General features: G+C 38.0%; 1 protein-coding gene across 5 annotated transcripts in view; it reads left to right on the forward strand.

The window, feature by feature from the left end:
* Positions 1-26,922, forward strand: part of ITGA2 (integrin subunit alpha 2) — a 68,294-nt gene that overhangs the window by 19,989 nt on the left and 21,383 nt on the right. For 3 of the 5 annotated variants that reach the window (XM_021553879.4, XM_085566544.1, XM_021553878.4), the window contains 14 exons: positions 7,754-7,863; positions 8,774-8,865; positions 12,397-12,511; positions 12,902-13,029; positions 14,165-14,313; positions 15,184-15,334; positions 15,757-15,922; positions 17,226-17,299; positions 18,630-18,768; positions 21,317-21,462; positions 22,170-22,313; positions 24,185-24,388; positions 25,160-25,296; positions 26,750-26,889. In XM_021553879.4, coding sequence (XP_021409554.2) covers positions 7,754-7,863; positions 8,774-8,865; positions 12,397-12,511; positions 12,902-13,029; positions 14,165-14,313; positions 15,184-15,334; positions 15,757-15,922; positions 17,226-17,299; positions 18,630-18,768; positions 21,317-21,462; positions 22,170-22,313; positions 24,185-24,388; positions 25,160-25,296; positions 26,750-26,889 — 1,895 coding nt within the window. Of the gene's footprint in view, positions 1-7,753; positions 7,864-8,396; positions 8,503-8,773; positions 8,866-12,396; positions 12,512-12,901; positions 13,030-13,453; positions 13,475-14,164; positions 14,314-15,183; positions 15,335-15,756; positions 15,923-17,225; positions 17,300-18,629; positions 18,769-21,316; positions 21,463-22,169; positions 22,314-24,184; positions 24,389-25,159; positions 25,297-26,749; positions 26,890-26,922 lie in introns of those variants that run through there. The other 2 variants (XM_085566545.1, XM_085566546.1) reach the window with 2 other exon arrangements.

A 26,922-nucleotide genomic window follows, 5' to 3' on the forward strand; every position in this document is an offset into this window, starting at 1 on the left:
AATTGGTTTTTATATTAGAGCTATCTTTTTACAAATAAATACTTAATGTTATTAAACCAAAAGTTGAGATATTCTAAAAGCATATGAATGTGATGATTTATGCCTTTTTCCTTAACACCATATGACCCGAGGTCTTTCTCATGGTAATATTTTACCTTGTCTCCAATACTCTAATTTCCTTAGGCTTATAGTTTCTTTAGAATTCTAACTTGCATTTCATTCTTTTGTGTAACCAGAATATCTTTGTTACACTTTATATATACGTAGGATATTCTTCCATTTTAACATTGTTAAGGTCAAAACAAATTATCAGGTCTAGTGAGTTTTAGTTATTAATATTAAAATTAAATTAAATTGATATAATTTTGTGTCTGATACAGTATTAACTGTTTGCTTCGGAAGGGATGGTGTATTTGGATGTATATGATAACACTATATAGCAAAGACTTGTGTTTGCTACATCTCTTCAGCCACAAAATTTGACCTGAAATCCCCTGTTGCCACAACATTGGACTTAATGAGCAATTAGTAAAATATTTTTCTTAGTAATGTTGGTTTCAAGGAGAACTTTAACATATTATTGGGAATAAACGCGTTTAATAGAAGACACATTTTTTCCTCTTCTGCAACCTCAGCAGGCACAAATCTTAAGGTGTCTTTATGTGTTAGGACTGTAAGTCTTTGAAAGCAGTTGAGAACGACTGAACTCTTCAGTGGCTGTGTATACATGGGTTTAAGTCTAGAGCAGAAGATTACACCAGATTGTACATATTATGGTATGCTGAGACACTTCAGACCAGTCATCCTTCATGCACAGGAGCTGCGTCAGAACCCAAATAGCCACAAACTGGCAGTTGTGCTTTTGTGACAGCAGCCTCAGTAACTGCACTTTTTTTCAGTAAAGAGAAAGTAAGATGCCGCACGTGAAAATTTATTTTGCAGTTTAAGTTTGGAAAAGCCAGCACAAAGTTACTGAGGCAGCTGAGAGGCTTGTGGTGGCGCTGCTGCTGCTGTCAGCTGCCCATGCAAACGTGCAACTCTGACTTCTCAGCAGTGTTTGCTTCCAAGGACCAGGAGACACAGCGAGAGGAGACCAGAGCTGTAGTCTCTGAATTAAAACATTGGCATTTTCTCTCCTTCAGCTGAGCAGGTTTCCAACCTACCCGCACTCTTCATCTGATGCTGTGGTGGCTTCTTACTGCATTTCTGTCTGCTTTAATTATGTATTTAGTCACCCATAGATCAGATATCTCTTAAAACCAAAAACAAAAAAACAAACAAACAAACAAAAAAACCCCCCAAAAAACACAAAACAACAACAACAAAACCTTCAGCTTCTGTGAGAAGCCATTGAAGGAGAACAGGAATGTGTGCCTGTACTGAATTGAACAGTTTTGCCTCAAACATGGAGAAATTGTTGTGTTTTATACTTCTAATGAGTTTTTCTGAAAACTTGAAGAATAAGCAATAGCTGCCTGATCCATTCAAGCTATTTATGTTTTATATTTCCCCCTTTTAATTTTGTTTCTAATATAAAACCTCCTCCACTACCTCTTTCTTGGATAATGTACGCTGGATGGAAGGGAAAGGAAAGTAACTTTGGTACCTTTGGTTTAACTTTTCCTACCTTACAGAATTACAGAATCATTTAGGTTGGAAAAGACCTTTATGATCATTAAGTTCAACCTAATTTTCTCCTAAGTATATGAATATTTTGAATCTGGTAAACTTTTCTGTATGTAGGCACTTCACCATTAGTTCTTTCACTGCATGCTGTCTGACCTATCTCCAAAAATCAGGGAAATTTCATCAGCTTGTGTTCAAGTAACCAGGACTTGTTAGAGACTCTTCAGTGAAGAAAAGCCCTTTTCAGTCTCCCACTCAAAAACTCATTAGACAAGCTTAAAAAAATGTCAATCATTTTCTACTGTGTTGTTCTCTTAATTTCTAGGCTATTTTCTTTCTCTTGGGACAATAGAACTTTTTCTTGTGTGCATTACTAAAAAACAAACAAATTAAAATCCAAAGCAAAAACCCAACCAAATAGACAAAAATAAACCCCAACCCAAACAGAACATTCAATCTCTTTCAAGCTGTTCAGTAGAGTTGTTTTCTCCTATGAGCAATGTGGAGGCTGTAGCCCATGCGCAGAGTTCTTGTTGACATGGCTGAACTGGGAACAAGATAAACAGTCTGAGATAAGATCAGGGTTATTTTTCTGTCTGAAAGGAGCATTTATCATCATATGCTTTTGTGAAGATGTCGTCACTGTCGGCAGCAAGAATGTGATGTATCAGGAAACTCTGTCCAGGCACAGCAAAGTGGCTGCTCAGCACACCATGTGCTGCTGGGGTGCCATCTGTCCCCAGAGAGACTTATCCAGAATCTGAGATCCACAAGAAATTTTATCACTTCCTAGATTTTGCTTGATAAGTTCACAGGGGTCTATATAAAATACAGCTTTAAAAAACCTCCTGTGCGCTCACAAAGAGTACAAAGGAGAGATACAGCAGATGGCAGTTATATTATTCAGCAGTATTTCTGGGAGGTGCATCTCCCGAGGCTGTAAGAACTAAAGAAATGATAAAGAAAGAATTTTTGCAGAATTGTTACTGGTTTTCACTTTTGCTTAGAGATGAGTTCAGAGAGAAGAGGGAAGCCAGTCCAAAAGGGAATGCAGGACTATTGAAGAGTCTGGTACATGTTGGGATGCTGTGGCACAAACCACCAAGGAAGACTTTTTATGTTAGAGACAGAGGATCCAGGATAACTGGGCACTGATCCGCTGTGCATTGATGAGCCTTGATGGTGTGTGATACTCATAAATAGGGACAAACTTGCAAGTCAAGCACAGCTCAAGCTTTTCACAATTTCAGATGGAAATTTCAAAACAGGAGTCTTTAATGAACTTGAGAAAAATTGTGAATACCAATGAAAACTCGTCAATTAGAAAAGCAGTTCATCACACAAGTAATTAGACACCATAGAAACATAATTCAGTTTATGCTGTGGCTCTACCTGTCAAGAGGTCTTAAATCTTATCTTAAATTGAGACTTAAATTTCTGTTGTTTTATAAATATAATTTTTTTAGAAAGCCAGATTGTACCCTATCAAATTCATCTTGAATGCATATTCCCTGAACAGTAGCTGACAGTATATTCCTCAGAGGTAGCCATATTTACTTCATGCTGATAGTTGATTTTATAGCTTCCTCAGGTGAGGAAGATTGAAATAGCTGTAGATAGCTGTGAAATGCTTTTTCCTACACACATGTCTTCAGACACATGCTCAGCTGTGTCTGTGTGCTTAGAATTTGCAATTTTAAAAATTATTTTGGTTTTGAATTTATATTGTGGGATTTTTGTCTTAAAATATTTTGTTTCATCTCAAATGTCAGTAATGACACAATAAGCAAGTGCACAAAATGCACTTACTGATGTATCTCATAATTATTTCACAATCAAAAGTATTTTGAGAAATCATTGCCTACTGTTCACTGGTCACCAAATATAGTGGCCTTTCTCCTGAGGTTCTGTATGGCCTCTTCAGACCAATAAGACATTTTGCCAAAAAGACACATTTCTGTATGTACTTCAATTGAAATCAGTACATTTTCAAAGCTTTCAGATTTTAATGAGGAAGGCCATTTCTTTTGAGGAGGGTAATTTTTTGATTTTTTTTCCCTCCTAACAGAAGCTGCCATTGTTGCAGCTCTGTCTTTTCAGTGCCAGAGCCACTACTAATGCTGAGTTCTTTACCCAGTTTTGTTTTCCCTGACTGCATGCACCACAGTTTGCCCTTTTCCTGCTTGCAGAAGCTCTGGTTGTTTTTTTCTAGGACTTCTGAGTTTATAATTCAAACTCTTTTGCTATAGCTCACTGTAGTTTTTGAAATTCTAATTCTTGTTAAAAGGATCAAAAGTTTTAGATGGTGAAAAGTGTTTTAGTGTGTGCAGAGAAGCTTCTATGAGCATGAGGAGTTTTCTGGTCTTCATATCTGCTCATCACTTCCTGTAATTGTAGAAAAAAGGCCAGATGATCTAAGAGGTTCTTTTCTACTCTTATTTTCCTATTAGCAATCTTTGTGTTTAGAAAACAAAACACAACACAATAAAAGAAGAGAAGAAATAAGAAAAAAATAAAGAAACTAGAAAACACAAAACATGCTCTGGCAACAGCTGGGAACTCAGCCCTTTACTATGAATTCTGATGTTACTTTCTGCTACATCACAGTTTGCTGATTACTGGCTTTGTCATGGTGTAATTTCCCAGAAATAATTCCTGTTGCACTTTGATCTGCCACTCCTACAGCTTGTGTGGTAAGGCTGTACTTCATTTGACTTCCTAGTGCCATTGCTTTGTACACAGTGTTGTAGAATGATTAGGGAGATGAATAATAACATCAGTAGCAATATTACATTATACTCACTATAGTATTTTGTAAAGACGGTCTGCAAGGACACATAAAGAGGTTTTGTAAGAATAAATATTTAACTCATGGCTGAAAAAGAGCCATAATACACTATACATGATACAGTTTATTTGGAAACAAGAATTTTCAAGTATTTCCGTACTGCTTTCTTGCATTCTTTCCTGATATATTCCGTTTCGGTTTGTGTCATGTATCCTGTCTAATTACAGTAAAAAAAAAAATTGTAGTTAGCAGGATGCTAGCCAGATACTCCTTTGCTGTCTTCACTTCTAACGTTTCAGAAAGATACACATGCATTTTCCCAGAGCAGTGTTGTGTAACTCCCCACTGTAATGGTTTATGTTAATCAGCAAGTAGAACTTTCTGATTCTTTATATAGATTAAGGCTGGTATTAAACATTAAGTAGGGCAAAGAATACAAAAGAAATAGAAATCATGTTATTTCCTAGAGCCTTTAAAGCTGGCAGTTAAAAGTAGAGGGCTAAGCTTGGCATAAGTTGGTTACTAATTTTTTCTCAGGCATGTATTGATGACAGGTTAGACTAGTTAAGTCAAATAATGCCATAGGTTTGAGAGCTCTGTTGATTTCTGAAAATCACTTTCAGTAACAGTCAGTTCTAAGCGTGAATTCTGTGTATGGAGTGGCAATATTTTAGCCTGCAATATAGGTATGACATTGAGATTCACAAACTGCAAATCTACAAGGAACACAGAAAAATAAATAAAGTAAGTCCCAGTAAACTGTGAGGAGTGCAGGACGAATGAAAGACAAAATTAAATTTCATTATTTGGCATAGATTTAAATCTGGATTTAAAATGAGAAAAGTTCATCTCATTTATCTTTCCTGTTTGTACCATGTAGCCAACCCCACTGTTAGTTTCAGGGGTAGCAAAGTAAAATTATCTTGTGAGTATCAAGTTTTAAGTGATAGTTCCTTGGTATAAGCAGATGTCTGGATTGCAGTAAATGTTGAGGGCAGGGAAAATAGGAGGCAAATAATGCCCATGGAATGAGCAAAAGTATGCATGCTGAAAAGGAGAGAACAGCTTTGAGCAAATGCTAGAGCAGGGATCATGCTTGTTCCTATGCCAATAGCAGGGGTGGAGCTTGGAGTTAGCTTGGAGATAGGCTTGGATTTGGCGTCAGCTAGTGCTCAAGCATGCTTCTGTTTCTCTTCTCACTCACTCTTGTGAGTGAAACTGTGTGCTCTGGGCTCCCAGGAAAACCTGTGCCTGCAGAGCAGTGCCAGCACAACACCGAGATTCACAGTGAGTTTCATGACTGGATGGAAATGGATGCAGGGGGTATTTCCAAGATACAAGGCCATTTTCTGAACAGTAGCTGTTATCCTGAAAGAACTGAAATATGTTTGTTTTCTGGGAAACTTAATAAAAAATTGCCAGTGTTTATAAATGTACACAGTGCAATGTTCAGCTTGACAGTTAATGATGGAAAGTTGTTCCAGTTTCAGATACTGCACACACATTGTTACCATCCATTTTAAAGCTCTTTCCTCTTTCCACAGACTCCTAACCCTTCCCCCCCATCAGCCCAGTTAGCATTTTATGCCTGTACCTAACTCAGTAGTACCTAGCAAGGTGAGAGAGTGTAGCACCATGTCTTCCTCCTGTTCTTCCTCCTTCTTCCTCCTACTATTGACCAACTCCAGCCCTCTGTGTCTGCAAGTATTTGCAGATTATGTTATCTCTTGGCACACGACCAGTGCAGTAGCTGCTTATGAGCTCTATTTATTTGGTCCTAAGCTGTGGTGATTCTGGTTTCCACTGTGCTGAAAAGGCTCAGAAACATTCATAAAATAACAAGAAAATTAGAGGCCTCCTCACATTTACTGCAATTGTTTTGATAGAGAGAGGTGTTTTTATGAAGCTAAGTTGCATATTTAGAGATGCTAGAAATACACAAAGTCCTGTTCCTGCTGCCTGCATGATCACCTTTTTCCAACAAGGTAACTGAGAAGGAATTAGGCATTCTTAAAATACCCAGACACACAAGAAAGGAAATCTGAAACTAAACCCCCAGCAGAATCGATAAAATAATGTTATTTGTGTTTAATCAAGGTGGAATACATTTAAAAAAGAAAATGCAGTTTAGCAGTATTTTCTCTGAGCATACTCAAAAGGTCTAAAGCTCTTTCATATGCATCTAAAACTCTTAATTGTCATAACCATTTTATTCAAACTAACATCACAACAGTAAAATCAGATGATCCCTATGAAGTTAATATGATGTATATAGAAATTGCTTTAAAATATAATAATTTCACAATTTTAATACCACAAGATATATTTGTGTTAGCCACCTGTAAAATTTTATAGAATAGCAATTTTGCTTTAAACAACCTATTGATGGACTAAAAAAAAATTATTTCTAATTTAATTCAATATTCTGTATTGAGGCCCCATTGCTTGTCTTCCTACGGTCTCCAAAATGCATTACTTACTACCATGGATTGTTCTGTTTGAAAATAAAGTCATATTGCTGCTGGAGCAAATACCCACAGTCCCTGCTTTTCAATAATCTGGTTTATTTTTAATAACCCTTGAGACCATCATTTAGAGACCTTTGATGAAACATATGTGTCCTTAAGCAGTTTTCCAAGAAGGTGAACTAAACAGTTTTGTGAAGGCTTTCAGATAAGAGTCTTGAGCAGATGCTGGGGGGAAACCTTATGGCAGATGAACAAATGAGTCAGAGAACATGAATCACTTTTTGTTGCAGGCAAAATTATCATAAGTATTAACTTTCTTGTTCAGGATTACAGACTTTATGGAGCATATTGTTAAAACCTGCAGTATTTTCTTTCTGACTCAGAGGTGTGGTAGTGCTCAAGCTCAGACATAAGTGTTTTATTGTTGCTGAGAAGATCCTGTAGAAAATGCTTCCATCAGTTAAAAGAATAATGTAAAAGGAATCAGTTAACCATTAGCTGATGGAACAATAAGTAATATGTATCTTGATCCCTAACATATATATTTTTATGTTTCTATGTATATTAGTACCTTCACTGTATTTCTTCTGACCTATGACATAATATCACATTAAAAATGGTACACGTGTTGAAAGGCAGATGAATCCCCAAAGACTGTCCCATTCTTCTCCACCAAAGCTGCCCCTGGTGAATCCAGTGCAGTGTATTGACATGCAAGTAAAGCTTCAGAACAATTCTGGAGAAGATTACTACACCTGAATGCCTTGGGTGCTTGTGAAAGCTTCTCTACCTGGTACCCATATTGTGCCATGCAATGCTGCTGAACTTTTTCAGTATGGTTAAGGACCTAATGAAGTTCCTTTTCCTTTAGGCTGTTAGTTGGTTCACCCTGGAGTGGCTATCCTGTGAACAGAACTGGAGATATATATGCATGTCCTGTTGGTGTGTCCAAAAACACATGTAAAAAATTGAATTTACAAGGTACGTTCTAACTAACAGTATCTTGCTGCACATGTTCAGTTTTCCCTTGCGTTTGTACGAGGCCAGTCTACCTTATTAAAACTTTCATTAACTATCTGTCTGCATGATCTCAGATTCTGTGGAGGTGTGTGTATGTGCTGCAAGGCCTCAGCACTGATGAGATGTGTCTGTCTGAGCAAAAATTGCTGCCTGCCACTGTACTCAGGCCAGGTGGTTCCAGCTGCTGGAGGCACTGGGGTCTCAGTGTCACCCACTGGAGCACCTGGGGTCTTTACCCTCCAGCCATGGGGCAGGAGCACTGTGGGTCCCAAAGATGGTGGGTGCAAGCTCCCTGCTGGCATCCAGGGGCGGGTGCCTGTCCCTGTCCTTCCTAAACCAGGTAGGCATGTGTGTCTGTGTTTGCAAACTGTTAGTTATAAAATGGAGTGCAAGTTTGGATACAGTGAAAATATGAGGCAGCTGGGTGTGCTGAGATGCCTCCTTTCTGTTTATTTGTGGTGCAGATAATTTCTGCCCTCTGCTGTCCCTTCCAGTTTTTTGTCTAAAGCCTGATACTGGATCAGAGGAGTCTGGTGTCCTGAGGAATTTAACAATAGCTACTCAGCTGCATCTACTCAGCCAGCCAAAAACACGCAATAGGTAGATTGTTTCTTCCTCTCTTTTGCCTTCAGCTCTCTTGAGGGAAGATACTCTAAAAGGCCATACTTAATCAGTCTCTATATTTGATGGTTAGCAATTTTTTCCCCCAAAGATTGGCTTTTGTTTCTTTTATCTTGGAATTGTATGCAGCCATTTGGAAAAGCCACCTTAGATTATGAAAAATCAAGTTTTTGAAACAAATTCTATGTTTGTAAATTGCTTCTAAATCTCATTTATTTTTCTGCAATTATGTAATCTAATTTTATTTCAGCTTTAATAAATATTCCAAATGTGACTGAAATTAAAGACGACATGAACCTTGGCTTGACTCTGATACAGAACTCAAAAACTGGAGTATTTTTGGTATGTATCAAGATCATATGTAGTGTACATAGAAATTTCTGAAGAGAATTAAGAAACCAGAATTCTCCACATTTTTTCATAAGTCCAAGCTAAATGTATTTTATTATGGAGCATGGATTTGTATATCCCACTGCAATTACCTAGGGTCCAAAATAAATTGTGAAATATATCATTAATGCAGGAAAATTGTGAGATCTCTCCTTTGTTGTTTATCTAAACATCTTATACTAATTAATGTCTCAGTAATTTAAGTCAGACAATATAGGCAAGAATATTTCCACCATTAAATTATTTAATGCAGTCTTGTATAGTTCTGATTGTACTTTCAGTGGACTTTATATAATCACTCCTCTATCATTCACACTTGCACAGGCACTGTTCTCCTGAGGTGTCAGTATTTCTGGTCTCTTGGATTTGTCGTGTATTTATTTGGTTAGTGACCTTGTCATTTTCTCAGAGTATATTTCACAAACCACTGTCCTTGGAGCCTGCAAAATAGAATTCTTACTTGAAAGGAAATGAATGCCTCTTTAATATGCTATTTTATGATCCTAATCATAAGCATGAAAACTCTTGGTGTGTAGGTGTATTTCAGATTGATGTAGCCATGTGCAGTACGTAAGTAAAACAACAAAATACAGAGAGAAGAGCTCTAGGCTGTCCTTATGCTTTGTATTTTTCAATGTGTCTTCCTAGTAATCACAAAAGTATTCAAGTATTTATTATATTCATTAACAAGTAGTTCAGTTCACTGAAGTACTTAGAAGTATGCCTAATTCCAACTTTTCCAGAAGATCTCATGTGATGAGTAAAGTTATTCATAACTTCAAACTACAGCAACAGTAATTTTCCTGACTTGTGTCTTGAAAAGGTCTTGATTAAAAAATCTTATTCTCTCTCCTGAATAATACTTTCAATTACTGTTAATGTCCTATGCACATTGACTTTTAGTTAGTATGAGTAACTTCACTGTTTTAAAATAGCTCATGCAGGGAAATTTGTATTTTCTAATAATCTTTGAACTTCTCTCCAATAAAAAGTATTTCCTGATCCACGTTATTGATTGAGTCTTCTTAAATTGCATGGATTTAAAAAAAAAAGAAACAAACCCACAAAAAGCCAGGTTCAATTCTAAGACATAAACAGTCACATCTTCATCAACAGGAGTTCTTTTTTTGACATAAGGAGAACGAGGTACTGGAGACAGGTGCTTATCTGTGACTCAACCTCAACAAATACCAAAAGCCCCATGGCTTAGTTGTGGCAGGTATTGAACCCAATGTGTGGACTGCCTGTTTGTGTTTGCAAGCTGCTTCCAGCTGGGACTTTGCTCCAAGACTCTCTCTGTGGCAGCTGGCCTGTGTGGTGGCTTTGGGGGTTATTTCAGGGCTTCCTCCTCCCAGCTCACCATTCTCCTTCCTCCTGTGGCCTCTCTCAGCCTCCATCTGCCTGTCCCGGTGCTCAGTCCTGGGCTCTTTGGCTTGGGAATGTGACTTCAGGCTGGCATGTCTGTGCTGCAGCTCCTGAGTCCTGCTGGTTCGGCTGTTGGATGGCAGGGGATTGCTTCCCACAGGTATTCTAAGTTCAAGGCAGTCATTTCCCACACGTTCATTACATTTTTCTGAGGCATGCTTAGTCCTGTTGGAGAGGTGCAGAAGAATTTCACTGACAGTTAACAAAGTTTTTCTGGATTTCCAATCTATATTTTTATCAGGTTGTTTACTGGGCAGTGCTGTGCCTTTAGTTGAAAGCAGCAGCTCTCATCTCCCTGCATGTAAAATCTCCCTTTTCTGACAGCCCACAACCACCTTTCTCCTTTGCCTTGCTAAACAAATACAGAGTTTTTTGACTGAAATGTTCTTTTTAAAATATGTCTCTCTCAAACATCAGTGATCAGGTCTCTGCTGTATTCCATTTGAGTATTTCCCGGGCACTACAGTGTATTTGGTATTTCTCCAACTCAACAGCTTCTTGTCACACATCTTTAAGCCATATTTGCTTTGTATCCTGGCTGCATGTTTGCAGACACCCTGCAGTCATCCAGTGCCCAATCCATGTGCTTTTCTCCCTTCCATTCAATTACCTTCCAGTTTATGCCCAATTTCTTAATGTTAGTCCTAAAGGGCAAGTCTCTGCCCCTTTATAACTTTTTGCCTTTCAAGTTCATCTGTCCTTGATATGTGATCTCCCCTTCAGTAATGATGCATCTTAAATTTCTGACTTAAGCAAATGCTAGAACATTAATTTCTCCTCTTTTTTGTTCCTCGGATGATCAACAAAAATTATTAGAACATTTTTGCTTTTTGCTCCAAGATCGATATGTCTTGAACTACCACCAATACAGAAAAAAAAGTTAGAAAATGGGCAAATAAGACTGATCTAAAATGAAGTTTTTATTAATTTTAAAGGCTAGTAACTCTCCTCCGACTTCAAAGAGATGATTTATTTTGTACCTTTCACCTGTCTAAAAATCTGTCTTTTTCAGTATGAACTAACCATGCTTTGTGTAGCAGCTAAAAAAAAGCACTTATCTCAGGATCAGATAATGTGGATATACTTCCTTTCTCATCTAGAAAATCCGCCATCTGGTCAAATATCTTAGGGTAGTTTGATGCTGTCTCTCAGTGAGAAACCAGTGGGTGATTTAGCTCATTTTCGACTTACTTTTGAATTTAATTACTTTTTTCTGCCCTCTAGTATTCTTGAGAAAAGTCCCTCTTTTCCTAAATAAAGGCTGGTGCAACCAGAGTGTATATATAAGGAAGCTGTAATTTCTCACAGAACGGTTGGAGAGAGGTTATGTAGAGGTTATATTTATTTCCTCGAGTTTATAATGTTTTCTTTGAACAAGGAAATACACCCACACCGACTCGCCACCCCAACCCACACACATACACAAACACACACACAGAGCTCCCCCTATATTCTCACGGCAAGATACCGTCTTAATATGTGGTTGCTATCAGTACATATAAAGATGTATAAAGACGTAAATGACAGCAGGCTGATCCAGCTGAAAATACTTCTATTTCCGGGGACTGTTTCCAGCAGCGAAGCAGGGTCATTTTCCCCCAAAGCCAACAAAACATGTAGCTGGGGGGATGCGCGGCCGGGGGCGGACCTCTCCCGCTGGTGTGGCCGAATGGGCCGGTGCTCACCGCGAGGCGGGAGGTGGTGCAGCCCGGCCTGTGCCTGCCAGGCGAATTCCCGCTGGGAGGAGGTTTGCGGAGAGCTCCGAGCTGCCGCCCCCGCTCCGGCCCGCGTCCCGCCCGCGTCCCGCCCGCGTCCCGCCCGCGTCCCGCCCGGCTCCCGCGCGGGGCGCTGCCGCCACCTGGCGGCCGGCGGCGGCGCTGCAGCGGGCCCGCGGGAATTGCGCTCCCGAGGAGCTGGTCGGGGGGTGCCGGCTGCGCCCACACCGACGGAGCCGCGCTGATCCATGTGCCTGCCGTCCTGCTGGGGTGGCTGTGTATAGGTACGGTGAGACAAGTATCTGTTATTTTTATCCTTTCTTTCTGCTGTTATTTTTTTAAGACTTGTGGTCCCTTGTGGGCACAGCAGTGTGGAAGACAGTACTACGCAACAGGAGTTTGTTCGGAAATCAGCCCAAGTTTTGAGATCCTAAGAAGCTTTTCTCCAGCTCTTCAAAGTAAGGCAACATGTCCAAAACAGATTCAATTTCAAACAAACAAGCAAACATATCAAACAAAATCAAGAGATACTGTGTTGATGACTGTTAATTTTGATATCTTAAAGAAAAAAGTATGTGCCAAAAACAAAGTCCTGGGATTGATATGCAAAGACTGACAAATTGTGATCCAATGCTGATGCAAATATGGTCTTAATCCTCTGTATACAGATATATTATGCCAGTGCTGGCTTAAAACCTGCGTATGCTCTTATTGAGTTCTCATTCTGGCAAAGCCTCCTGATCTGAAATTTTGCCTGTGTGAAACCTAAATAGGCACCTCTGGATTTAACTGAGGAGTATATTGAGACTGCAGATGCATTTAATGTCCGTTTCCTATTTTTGTTTTAGAGTGTTCCTCTGTTATAGATGTTGTGGTGGTTTGTGATGAGTCAAACAGCATTTATCCCTGGGATGCAGTGCGGGCATTTTTGAAAAAATTTGTACAAGGCTTAGACATAGGCCTTAACAAGACCCAGGTAAGTTAAAGACATATTTGAGAAAGACCAAAAAAACCCAAACAAAATGTAAACCAACCAATTTTAAAGAAAACCAAGCATGATTTTGTGTAACTAGAGTACCTCAAGCAAAGCCACAGATTATCCTACTTGGTTATCCTACTCAGTGTTTGGAATTTTATCTCATGGTTATCCTATTTCAAAACATATTAGTAATTTGATCCAAAATATAAATTAGCTGAAATAGAAGTCTGTGTTTCATCTAGGGGAGTCAGATCTCTTTCACGCATTAGATGTAAAAGTAGTTGAAAATAGTCTTTGGGGATGTGATAAAAGTAGAACATACTTTTAATGGACTTTTCATATAACTCTTACTTTCCAACTGCTGCATCTTTAAAACAGGAAATTTTCCTGATGCTTTACTCACTGATCTTTGAGGGGTTTTTTTCCTTTTGATTTGATGATGGTAAGGAAAATTTTATTGCCTTTTTTGTTTTAAACATATTCTGTCTTTACAGTTGTCCATTTTCCCCAAACAGTTCTGAGAACAAAGACTGGGGCACTGGAAATCTCTCTCCCAAAGGCTGCCTTCTTCCTTTGGCTACTTTGGAAGTGAGGTGCTTAAAAGCTAGGCTTCCTGCTCAGTTCCTTCTGAACCTCACCTTTTGCATCTTCTCTTTTTTCCCTTTCTTTTAAATGCACATCTTATCTTACATCTTTAGTTTCACCTATATTAAAAACAAGTAGGGTTTGCAGTGCTGTAAAGTAACTAACCTTTAGGACTTCCTTAGAAGAGATGAGACTAAGGTGCTGTCAGCTTGTAGAACTATTGCTATTTTCTGTTTTTTTCCCGGAGCTCCTTGTATATTGCTATCCATCAGCCCTTCCGGAAGTAACCAAACAAACATTTAATGTCTACTATTTCAGATCATTTGCAGTAACATACTGTAGCCCATAACAAATGATACAAAGTGCAAGAGCATTTTAGCTTTCTTTGCTTTTCAAATGTGTTAATATTAATTGGTTGCATATGTGTTGAAAGGGAACTGTGCATTTGCAGACTTTTTACACCAGCCTGATGCATAAGCAATCACCATGATTCTATGTAACTAATTGTAAAGCATCATAATCTAACACCATTTTTTTAATTGCATAGGTGGGTTTAATTCAGTATGCTAATGATCCTCGAGTAGTCTTCAACTTGAATACATACCAAACCAAGGATGAAGTTGTTAAAGCAATGGAGAAAACGTTTCAGAAGGGAGGAGATCTCACTAATACTTTCAAAGCCATTGACAATGCAAGGTGAGATGCATTGATGATTTACTGTGCAACTATTATAACTTACATGACAATGAGAACATCCTGAATTTCATTCCCACTGGAAGACCATGTACCCAGCACCTCTGGAGTAGGTTCCCAGCACTAGGCAGAATCCATCAGGTACATTTACAGTGTCCCATGCAGACTGGTACAGGAATATGTAAACTAGAATTGCTGAAAAGCATATTGTTAACCATTGGGTTGAACTCTGCTCTAAAGGAATTCTAGCACCCAAGAGAATTGCTTGTTATGTCACATATCTCTAAACATGACAGTGCATCAGAGCAGACAAGGTTTTAGGAAAGATACAAAATCACTGAAAAAAGTAAAGTTTATCCAGGGATTCAGTGGGCCCAGTAACAATTGTGTTTGCAGATCAGGCTTTGGTTGATTGCAGAGAAAATAAACCCTCTTGTCTGTTGTCTGTTTGTCACTGCAGCACCATGAGTGTGAAAAAATAGGGAAAATTTAAACCAATGTTTTAGGCTCTGGGAACATATACAAACTAGGTCAATTTCTCAACAGAAGATGCTGTTTTGAAGTTTAATCAAGTACAGAACTCGAGGCCAAAATACATGCTGAATCAAATGAACCTGAGAATTTGGCATAGGAACAGATTCAGCTTACAGTGGAGTCAATAATTGCTGTAGTATTGAGAAGCCTATTATTAAATCTGTTCCATTCTTGTCTGAGCTTGGTGATGCCGATTCCTGTTGGCATTCCAAGTTGCTTCTTATGCACTACAGAAGTAACTTGTTCTAATTCTAAGTGATGGACACATCCGTTACAGTATATGTGCTGGATTCCATCCATTGTGGATTGATGTGTGACAAACACAATGTTTTATAACAGACAGTATGCCTTCTCAGCTGAGTCGGGAGGACGCCCGACTGCCACAAAAGTCATGGTTGTTGTGACAGACGGTGAATCACATGATGGCTCCAACTTGAAAACAGTGATAGGTAAATGCAATGAAGACAATATAACCAGATTTGGCATTGCTGTAAGTAATACTGAAATTATACATTACTGCATGTTTGAGAGGTTGTTTTGTTATGGATGTATCAAAGCACATGTTTTATACAAAAGTGGTATGTAATGCACACATTGTTACGCTAGTGAGACTGAAGCAAAGTCACATTAATCCTCTGAACTGTTGGAAATTCTGGTCTTTTCACTGGATTAAAAAGCAAGACTAGAATTGCCTGAGCAACTTCAGTGATTTGCTCCCTTGCCAAGCATTATGTACTTTTCCTGTATGAATGGTCCCTTGCATAGGAACGAACTCTAATAAGCAACTCAGTAATATGAATAAAGGTAACTTTTTTAAAACTATGTAGAATATTTGCTAATATAATACAGAAGGAAATTAAGTAGCACCATGATCTCTCTCTTCTTATTTTGTTCTTTGCTTCTCAACACAAGGTTTTGGGATACTTAATAAGGCATGAACTTGATACTAAAAACTTAATTAAAGAAATCAAGGGAATTGCTAGTCACCCAACAGAAAAGTATTTCTTCAATGTGTCGTCTGAGGCTGCACTGCTGGAAGAAGCAGGAACACTTGGAGAACGCATTTTTAGTATAGAAGGTAAAATACTCAACATCTTTGAAAAATTAGATAAGATTCTCCCAGCTGACAAGAATAGGATTTTATTTAGCTTCAGTTTGGTGCAGTATTGTGAAAGTGAGGGGGTAGCTTGAGCTGCAGGTTGCTCCCTGCTCACCAGGAGGGCTCTGGTTTTCATAGTTTTTCCCCCAGCTACTCCACCCCTAATTAGCCTGAGCTTTAAGTTAATTTATGCAGTTTGGGGAAAACATTCCCCAGCTAATGAAAATTTCTATCATATCATGGGCTTCAGGCTTGGGAGTTTTTCCATATGCAACCAAATGTATTTTTTACCACCAGAAGAATAAAGGCATCTTTATGCTTTTGAGCTTTACCTGTGTGAATCCTAAGATATTTTAAATTAAAAAAAGAAAAACAACAAAAAAACCAAACCAAAACCAAACAAAAATAACAACAACAAAAAGAAAACAAAACACAAAAAAACCAAGCCAACAAAAACCCACAACCCAAACAAAGCAAACCAGCAGACTGGGTTACAGAACTGAAAAAGCAATTTGTGTGGTGCCTACCAGGCCCCTTCCCTAGTACCACCCACACTCCTGTGTATTGCTCAGAGGAAGGTGTTGCAAAGGTGTCACAGAGGTACTTTGGCTATCCCAAAAGCCAGCTTTTTAATTTAAGTTAAATTCAGATCTTGCCTTGGAGATGTGTAACCCGCCCTCAACTCCCTAACAAGCTTATGTCTGCCACTTTCCTGTGCTCAGGAAGAAATCTTCCCTTCTCTTTCACCTTCATTTATTCTTTGCTAGGCCCATGCTACTACTCAAAGCAAGAGAATCAGTATTTTTACTGAGTGCTCCCACTGAATTCCTATCAATCTAGCTTAGGAAATGGATGTCACAGTACAATTCCAACATGTTTTTTTAAGTCCTATACGAAAATAAAAAATCCTATTCTGCTTGGAAGTTGTGAATATACAGTCATTAAAGCTGTTAATTTCAGGGTGGTAATGCTTCCTGGGAAACACAAAATGAGACCAGCCACAACGGCAAGACTGTGCAAATTGATTCAAACCATCTTGAGCATCACCTTCTGCCCTTTTTTTGGAAGAGACTTATAGCATGGCTCTTGGCTCCATCTTATCAATTTGCCATTAAATCCTCCAATTTTCTACTCTTTACCAGCTCTGATTTCCATTGCTTGTAAATGCTTTAGCCAAATTGGTGGATATACACAGCCCCTATATAGCTAAACTCAGAGGCAGCAACATTGGATTTTGTGTGTTTACGTAGAGATAACCATATATGCATATCTGTTTTACCAGGTACTGACCAAGGTGATACCTTCCAAATGGAAATGTCACAGGTGGGCTTCAGTGCATACTACTCACAAAAAAAGGTATGTGAGTTTAATTATTTAATGGTACAAATAGGTACACATATTTACACATGAGTGTAAGAAAAGAGGAACAAAAACAGAGTGTCCAGTTTTAAAACTTTTTATAAGCAGGAGTATATCAAATTATTGTTTCATTTTTTACTTAAATATGTATTAATAAGTATAGTTGTATTATAGTTTGTTTCAGGTACTAATTTTGAGATGTGTTAATGCAATAATTGCAGTGATTTCTGAATCACATAGCAAGAAAAATATAAATCCTCCTTGTTTCTGACTAGCTATATTGTAAAGCTGGTAGGCAGCCACCAAAATATAAATAAATCAAATCTTATCTCTTTTTAGAGAAAATAATTTCTCTATAAATTATAAAGTTAATTATATTTGTTTAAAGCATATTTCACTTAAAAATTAGAACCAAAATATTAGATATATTTTAGTGCTAATCAATTTCAAGATTATCAAATAAGTCATTCTTATAAAATCCAAATGTGATTCAATCAGTTTTCAACTGAAAATACCAGAAGATTATTTCTTTCTCATAACACTTAAAGATGAATGAAATAATTTTTATAAAACTGAATTTGTATTTGCACAAATTGAAGTTTTAAATTTTGAAGCAGTTGATCCTAAGAAATGGAAAAAAAAAGAGAAAAATATGAGCATTTTTTTAGGAAAATAACAATCAATTTTATTTCAGTTTTCTATAACAGTGTGTCAGTTTAGTGAAGAATTTTAATAACTTGAGTAAACTGAACTATGTTTGTTTTCTGTGTATAAGATTAAGTGTTTCTGTATGAAGTATTCTGTATAATGAGCCATGCTAATTTGGATTTTAGATTTAACTCTTCTCTCAAGAACATCTCCTTATGTAATGAATTAAACTGTATCTATTCACATCAGCTTTTCTGTGCTGTCATTGGCACTTTTGTTGTCGAGAAAAAGGACTTTAGCTTTTTTGTACAGCTGCATTTGTGTGATCCTCAGTCTTCTGAGGATCATGGGTGCATAAAAGCATGGATTTAGCAAGCACAAGCCCAGTGTGGACAGACATAGGAAATTATCACAGTGTTTAAATAAGCCCATTTTATCATGAGTTGCAGTGCCATGGGAACCAAAGCAGTTACTTATCCTCTTGCAGCAGAAGGGTGATGATCCCTCATAATGGGACATAGTTGCTGCTCATAGTTGCTCCAATCAGCTGCCTGCAGGCTTTAGTCTGCATCACTGGCTTAGACACAGTGATGTAGGAAACTATGCATAGGACCTTCAGCTTTGATCACACTTTTTCTAAATCAGGTAGTTCTAAAATGTAGACTTTCCTTTTTTAAAGGATGTTCTGCTGCTGGGTGCAGTTGGGGCCTATGACTGGAGTGGAACAGTAGTTCAGGAGTCTTCAGACAGAGCCATCACCTTTCCAAGCCATGTGTTTGAGAAGATTCTACAGGACAGAAATCATAGCTCATATCTAGGTAAGGGGCTGAAATACAAATCTGGAAATGTATGAAACCTTGATTAAGATATTAAGTAAGTTGGAAGGTTCTCCCCTAGCCAGATTTGTATTAAAAAATTCTTTGAGAATGTGAAAAAATTTTTGGTCAAAAAAGATTCTTTTTTGCTTGTCAGCAGTTCATTGAATAAAAACTTGAATTTTAAAAAAAAATCCTACTAAAAAAAGCAAAATCAGTCTTTGTCACTGCTGTGGTTTAACCCCAGCTAGCAGCTAAGCAGCCACTCAAGTCAATCCTCTTAAGGAAAATGAGAATGGGGGAGTCCGAAGAGTTAAAGTGAGGAAGCTTCTAGGTTGAGATACAGACAGAGAAAGTGAAAGTCAAGCATGCAAGCAAATCAAATCAAGGGATTTATCCACCACTTTCCATGGGCAGACAGGTGTGTTCAGCCATCCCCAGGACAGCAGGACTCCAACACACACAGCTGTGACTTGGGAAGACAAATGCCATCACTTTGAACATGCCCTCCTTCCTCCTTCCTCCCCCAGCTTTACATGCTGGGCATGCCAGGCTATGGAACGAGACATTCCTGCAGTCATTCGTGGACAGCTGCCCTGGCTGTGTCCCCTCCCAGCTCCTTGTGACCCCTCCCGGCCTTCTCGCTGGTGGGACACAGAGGAGCAGAAAAGGCCTTGGCGCTGTGTGAGCACTGCTCAAGTAGTACCTAAAACATCCCTGTGTCATCAACACTGTTTCCAGCATAAATCCAAATCACATCTCCACACCAGTTGCTGTGAAGAACTTTAACTGTATTCCATCCAAAACCAGCACAGTCACAGAGAAATAATAAATCATGGGATTTGAAAAGACTGCTTAGTGAATCATACTGATCATTATGAGTTGCTTCTGTTACACAGTTCAATGTGGATGAGAAGCTGATTGACTTTCTGTTGTTTCATGTGTGCTTGCTGTTCTCTTAGCCTTTTCCAGTTCAGTTTATAGATTTTGAATATTGCTGCTACTCAATAGAGATTTTACTTTCAATCTCCATGTGTATTTTTGACATGCTTTTATGACCCAATAAAGCCAGTCTGTATTCTCAGATCATTGGAACTGTTTTCAGTAACTGTTTTTCAACACGCCTACTCTGCTGTTCCATCCCTGAATAATGCTAATACATTAAGCATCTATGACTTTCTCATTCTTAAAGATATTTAATAATGTGCTGTTTTTGCAACTAACATACTCTTTTTTTTTCCACTATGGCTCAGCATTACTTGCATCCAACAAAATTAATAATTCTAAACCCAAGCAAATGAGCAGTAGCTCTTTTTGCGTGTATGACCTCTTTAGACTTTGTCTTACTTCATTTTCTTAATAATTTTTAAAAACTCAGGTAATTTTCTTTCTCTACGAGGCAGTATCAGTGTATTTTCTTTAATCTTTTTGGAGCAACCAATGTTGTTGCCTTTTCTGTCCCTTTATTTCCCTTCCACTTTCTGTCATCCAGTAGATCTCCATGCCAGCTCTTTCTCACCAGTGTGGAAGAGTGTAAGTTAAAGGGCCACTAGAACATCACAGCCTGCTCAATTAGCCCCTGTTCCGCATGGCACCCACTCACTTCAAATTATTGTATTCTGCATTGATTAGGAAGGTGCGAACTTAACTTGCAGAATAAAATCTCATTTTGTTGCTCATTGAACTTTCAGTCACAAAAGTTGTTCTCACCCTGTGTCTGAACAAAAAATCTGAATTAGACTGGTGTGATGTAAAGATCAAGCCATAATCCTGTTAGACTGCTCCTCATATTGTTCTGAAGCTTGCTAAAGATCTGCATATTCTGTCCTATCACTGGCATTTTATTATTAACTGTAGACTTTATAAAGAATGACTTTGTTTTCTTTGCTTAAAATAAATTTGCTAGAACTAAACCACAGAAATCTAAAGTATGTACTAATGCTAGCTTTATACTGCTAATACATGTTTACATTTTTACAAGTATTAAATGACATTTCCTGAAAGCAAATAAATGCTAAAATAATGGTAATGAGCATTAAAATATTCAAAGAATTTCAATCAGCCCTTCAGCTGACAAGCTGTTAATATAGCCTCTTCTATTCAGACAAACCACTGGTCTGTGGTTTAGTGAGCTGTGGGAAAATGCACTGCAAACTTTGCAGAAGCTAGGTGTTCCTCCCTAGTTTGAAGACTGGTTCAAACATTCATCTCATATTTCTCTTTATTTCTCCTTTCCAAGGATACTCTTTGCACGTTTTTTCCCTGTCTCCTTCATAAGCATGACATTTTTGTGGTCTACATTTTACTGAATAGGCTAAGCTATTGTGTTATTCTGTAGACCTGCTTCAACTTGATCTGTGTGTCATTGTTCTCTCCAGCAGAATATTGCAAATATTATGCATATGTGACAGCATAACTTCCCATGTGGAATCGCCACTCTGTGCAATTAACATACCAGATTGACTCATCCTCTGTGCCTTTATGGCTAACCAGCTGATAAATTGTAATTGCAGATCTCTCACATATGTTAAATATTGACTTCTATACCCAGGTTATTCTGTTGCTGTTCTCTCAACTATGAGCTCTGTCTATTTTGTTGCTGGCGCACCAAGATCCAACTACACTGGCAGAGTGGTGGTTTATAATGTTGACAGTGATGGTAATGTTGCAATTGTGCAATCACAGAGAGGAGAGCAGGCAAGTATATTTTGGTCATGAATACAGACTTTCAGGAATCGTTTTTTTATTGACCCAGCAGTAAATTGCAATTTGTTTTGAAAATTCCTCTTTGTCTCAAAGCATTTACAATCCACTTGAACTTTTCTCTGCCACTAGACTATTTCAATGAGGTTAGGTTAACTCTTAAACAGTATTTTAGGAAGTCATCCAATTAGTGGCAGAAGATAATATACAAATCTAACTAATGTATCCTTCTGCCAGCAATACAAATCAGGAGATGGACATTCAGTAAACTCTGCTCTGCCTGAGAAGTTATGAAGTAGCTGACATGAGAAGGCAGATATGGAAACGCAATCACTTTTTCTCTGTTTGGAAAAGAGGAATGGTATTAGTTGGTTTTGGTATCATCTTTAAGACAAATCTGAGAGTAGATCAGAGGCTGGATAGTTTCATGTGCAGTTATTAAAAATATATACCTCCCATATCTTAATTTCTGTTGGTATTTGTATTGCTGAGTGATAAAGCCATAGCAACTACGGGACAGAAATAGTGAAATATGTGTAAGGATATGATTCTTCCAACAATGGAGCATGCTACAAAATAATTTAATTCCTCAACATTCAGTAGCATTGGAATATTACTGGATGTAAGTTTTCTGAATCAGGTGCTAAAACATGATTTAGAAAAACCATACACAGCGACAATCTATTTACTTCTGATTTCAGATTGGCTCCTACTTTGGCAGTGTGGTGTGTTCAGTTGATGTTGACAGGGATTCTGTGACAGATGTGCTGCTTGTGGGTGCACCAATGTTTATGAATGACCTGAAGAAGGAAGAAGGGAGAGTATACATGTTTTCCATCACAAAGGTAAAAATGGCTCAAGCCCTAAACGCTGCTCTAGGGCTAATTTCTTTCAAATCAGATTGGCCACATGCATACTTAAAAGGCCTTTGGCTCTTCCAGATCCTCAAAGTCACTATTTAGTGAATCTTTTCAAAGTGTTAGATATATTTAAAGTGACTTTTTTCTTTTAATAAAAAACAGAGCACATGCTTATCCTGGGATGTGGCATAAGGGCAGGGATGAATGGTGCCAAGCCTTCCTGGTTAGAGGGATGTGTGTGGAGACCTTTCTAATGCTGCCTTTCATGTTCTGCTTTTCAGTAGCAGCTGCAAACTTGCCCCAGAACTGCTTGTGCATGTAATCTGGGAATTAGGCAGATGGAACAGACCAAAATTGAGCCAGTGAGCAAGGCAGTAGCTAAGCACTGTTAGTGGTCAGAGGCCTGGTGCTCTCAGTGTCTCCCTGGTCCTGGTGTCAGGCCATGTGCTTCATGCTAATACAGCATGGGTTGGCTGTATCTCTGAAAAATTTAGCTTAAGGCTTTTGTTAAGTAATTTGCCATTTGTTTTTGGTGAATGTATTCAATGCCTGACAGTATTCCCAAAGCAGTTCTAAGAAATGCTCTTCTACTAGCTTTCTGCATTGTTTCATAGACTCTAACACTGGATGGTTACCATAACTCTTGTTGTCCCCTCTGTTCAGTAAGCCTTAGTTATTTATCTGATGCTTGACTGACAGTGCTTTTTATTCAGACCTGTAGTAGATGTTTTTAGGATATATGTATAGACCATACTGAGCCCTCTGGCATTTTTGAACAGTCTTTCATTCACTGGATGTCTGCCAAGTAAATTAATATCTGACATCCATCAGAGAAAATAGAAAATGGTGTCTTTACTAGGTAAATTGCAATTAAGTAAATAGAGAGGAAGGACCATGCTCCTTAGCAGGATCTCAGTCAGAGTATCCTGATGCAACAGGAAACTACCCTAGAACAATTTCAAGGTCAATGGAGGAGCTGAACGTTGGCAGCCGACATTGGCCTTTTGCCTGTAGTATCAGACATAAGATATGGAAGAAAAGAAAAGCAAAAGAATTTTTTTTAATTTGCTTTTTAAAACCAAATAAATTGGATGACTATCTTAAAATTTTTAGTTGTTGTCAAATGTTGGGTTTAAATTTTAAATAAGAAAGAATAATGAAAGGTACTTTTAATATTTTTTAAGAATAATCTCAATTTGTGCAAGTTGCACAAGCAATACTTTTCTAGTCATTTTTAATAAATAACTTGGTTGTTATTTCTAAAATTTTAAGACAGTATGGAAACTGAAGTTAAAGGTGAGAATGCTATTTGCCAGAATTGCATTTAATCTAATGTAAATGGGATTATTTAACTATGAAGATCTCCAATCTTTCTTCATTGGCATTGGAGAGGTCAGGAGTTTACCATTTGGACACATGTTTTTTGCATTAGTTTTGTAAGGAAATTCCATTTCTGTTTCAAAGAATTATGTCCAGTTACATAATTTCCATTCCCTCTGCATAAAAACCAGTAATCCAAAACTGGAAACTGTATTTTTCAATGTATTGTGAAACTTCAGAACAGTCAGATGAGGACAGAGAGAGCATTTAAGCTTCATACATATGGTTATATTTGCTGTTAGTACTTTGCTTAGCATGCTTTGATTTTGCTGTGTAATTCTTGCCAAGACTTTGAGACATAATGCAAACTGAATGGGCAATACAATGGGGAAGGAATTCAGTGTTGAGCTATCTGAGGGGAATGTACTGGAAAACAGAAACAAAAAACAATGCACATAGATAGATAGATTAGATAGGTCTAATCTGGTGCAGTGGTAGCTGTGTTTCTGCTTTCTCTTATTTTTCAATTTTTAAAGAGAATCTTGGATCAACAAGAACTCTTGGAAGGTCCACAGGGGTCAGAAAATGCACGCTTTGGATCAGCAATCACAGCACTTGCAGACATTGATTTGGATGGTTCTAATGATGTTGTAATAGGTGCGCCACTGGAAAACCAAAACTCTGGAGCAATTTATATTTATAATGGATTTCAAAAGACTATACGTACTAAATATTCTCAGGTAAATAACTGTTGCATAATGCTGTACTTGGTGCCTTTAAATGTGTTAGAGGAAAACAGAAGGTCTTCTGTACTTTAGTTGGGTGTTGTTTCAACCTCTTAAAGGAATACTGTTATTCTCATGGTTTATTTTACATTTTGTGCCTATCCTCCTTTCAGCTGTCAACATATCCAGGCTGAGTTGTGGTGCTTATAAATGAACCATATAGAGGTTCATTTGCATGAGCATGCAAAATGCTCATTCTGAGCCATTTTTGATACCTGAGTGTGAAGTCAACTACTGCCCTAAAACTGACACTCATTATTTTCAGGTTTTTAGTGTTGATGTACAGCAATGAAGATTAGATAAATCCCAGCTCTGCAAATTATAAATACATAGTATTAAAGGGAAAGTCTTTCACTGGTCTTCATATATACTATAATGGTAATCTTATTATCTCTTTCTATGCAGATTTTCTGGTTGCAGCAAGTATTTGTTAGAACTCTTATTAAGCTTCATATTCTTAGAGTTGCTCAATATGAGATGGAAAATGTTCCCAGCTGTATCTGGCACAAAGCGGCCAGTTGATTTGCTCCCAAGACAGAAAAATCTAGTCTTTTGTCTGCTCCAACAGAGGAGAAAGAAGTGTTAGAAAAGCATCTGATAAAACACCCACAAATGAATTTTGTTTAAACAACACATTGCATATACAGGGAGTATCAGTTAAAATTAGGGTACTATCTGTGGACTTAAACATGATTTGGCAAACTCAGTAATCAAACTCTTTCCCAGAAAATCTTAGGATCGGATTCTGCTTTTGGACAAAAGCTCCAATTCTTTGGAAGATCAGTAGATGGCCATAGAGACTTAGATGATGATGGCATTACTGACGTATCAGTTGGTGCTGATGGAAATGTGGTTGTGCTATGGTAAGTATACTCTTTCTTAGAAAGGAAGCAGTTACTGCTTCAGATGCAGCAACTGAACATGCAGTTAATTAAACAGGAAAAATAAGCAAATTAAAAAGCTCTTTTGTTCAACGTGTTCAGTGCTAGCACACTTACTGCCTCATCACTGCTATCAAAACTACCTAAAAAAAAGAGCATTAGACTAAATCTCTTTTAGGAATTTATCATTAAACCACTGAAAGCCAAGGCAGCACACAGGGCAGAACCAGGACATGTGGGAGGAAGCCAGGTGGCAGAGCCTGGGAGGGACCTGACCAGGAATGAGGGCCAGGAGACATCTGCCTGCTACTGCTGTGCAGACACATGGTCCAGAGGGAAGGGACAGCAGCAGGGAATGGGGCTTGATGGAGGGTATTTGTAGCAGGTTGTGCACCTAAGTAGCCACAGTATAATTTTGATAGCTGAGCCTGAGACAGATGAAACCACGTCTCATACAACCTGCATGACCTTTACTGGCTGATGGCTGGTATGGGGGGAGCGTTGTCCTGCAGGGTAAGGACAGAGAGCAGTAATAGAGAGCTGACAAGTAGTTCTGGCAAGAAACACATTTTTAATGGCACATTGCCTTTTCCACAGAAGCTGGAGTACTTTCACAAAATTTAAAAAAGTTTCACAGAACCCAAATCATCTGCCTTCCTAAGTAGGCTGTGATTTCCACTCTTTGCTTGAGGAACTAAATTCAAATGCTGTTTCCTTTCCTATCTGTTGCCTGTCTTCATGCCTAAGGCTCCCCATTGCAAGAAAAATACCAGTGAATTGCTACTTCTTTCATAATGAAACAAGATAATTAAAAATGAATGGTCAGTTTGGACTTTTGACTGCCACTGCTGCTGCTGCTGGGAATTTTATTAAAGAAAATTATGCTCCTTGAAGTACCAGCATTTATTTAAATTTGATTAATGAAGATGCTGATTCTTCTTTCACTCTTACATTTGGGCTGATTAATGCATTTAATTTTGATTAAAGTGTTTGTTTTTACATGTAGGGTTCCTTTGAAACTCTTCAAAATCTTGATTAATTACACCAAAGTTCTTTTTCAGAAAAATTACACTATTAAATAAAATGAAAAATTACCCATTCTCACCTTCCCAGAAGAGCAGAAGGTTACTTATTTGGAAAATAGGCCAAGAGCTTCATTCTCTGATACCTTGAGGGATTGATTAGACCATAGGATGAAGCCATCAATCAGCCATTAACTTGACATGAAACTACATATCATTATTACTATAAGCAATGATATCAACAAATTCATGTATACCTAAGGAAAAATAATTTTTCTAGTGCCATTAAAAGAAGTTGACATTGGGAACCAAAAAAAAATCAATACTAACATTTACAGAGAATGTTAGACAACAGCTTCTATGTTACCTAGTGTTCTTCAAAAACCATGTAACTTTTTAAATATATTTGACAGGTCAAGAAGCATTGCAAATGTGTCCATAACTGCTTCATTTAAACCTGAGAAAATCAGTCTGCTGAACAAGAATACGGATATAACTGTCAAAATATGTTTTCAGGCTTCATTTAGACCTGCTAAGAAAAATAATCAAGTAGGTAAGAGTATTTCAATTATTTTTCTTATATTAC

This window comes from Lonchura striata, chromosome Z, assembly GCF_050655825.1.
Source record: "Lonchura striata isolate lonStrDom1 chromosome Z, ASM5065582v1, whole genome shotgun sequence".
Taxonomy (NCBI): Eukaryota; Metazoa; Chordata; class Aves; order Passeriformes; family Estrildidae; genus Lonchura; species Lonchura striata.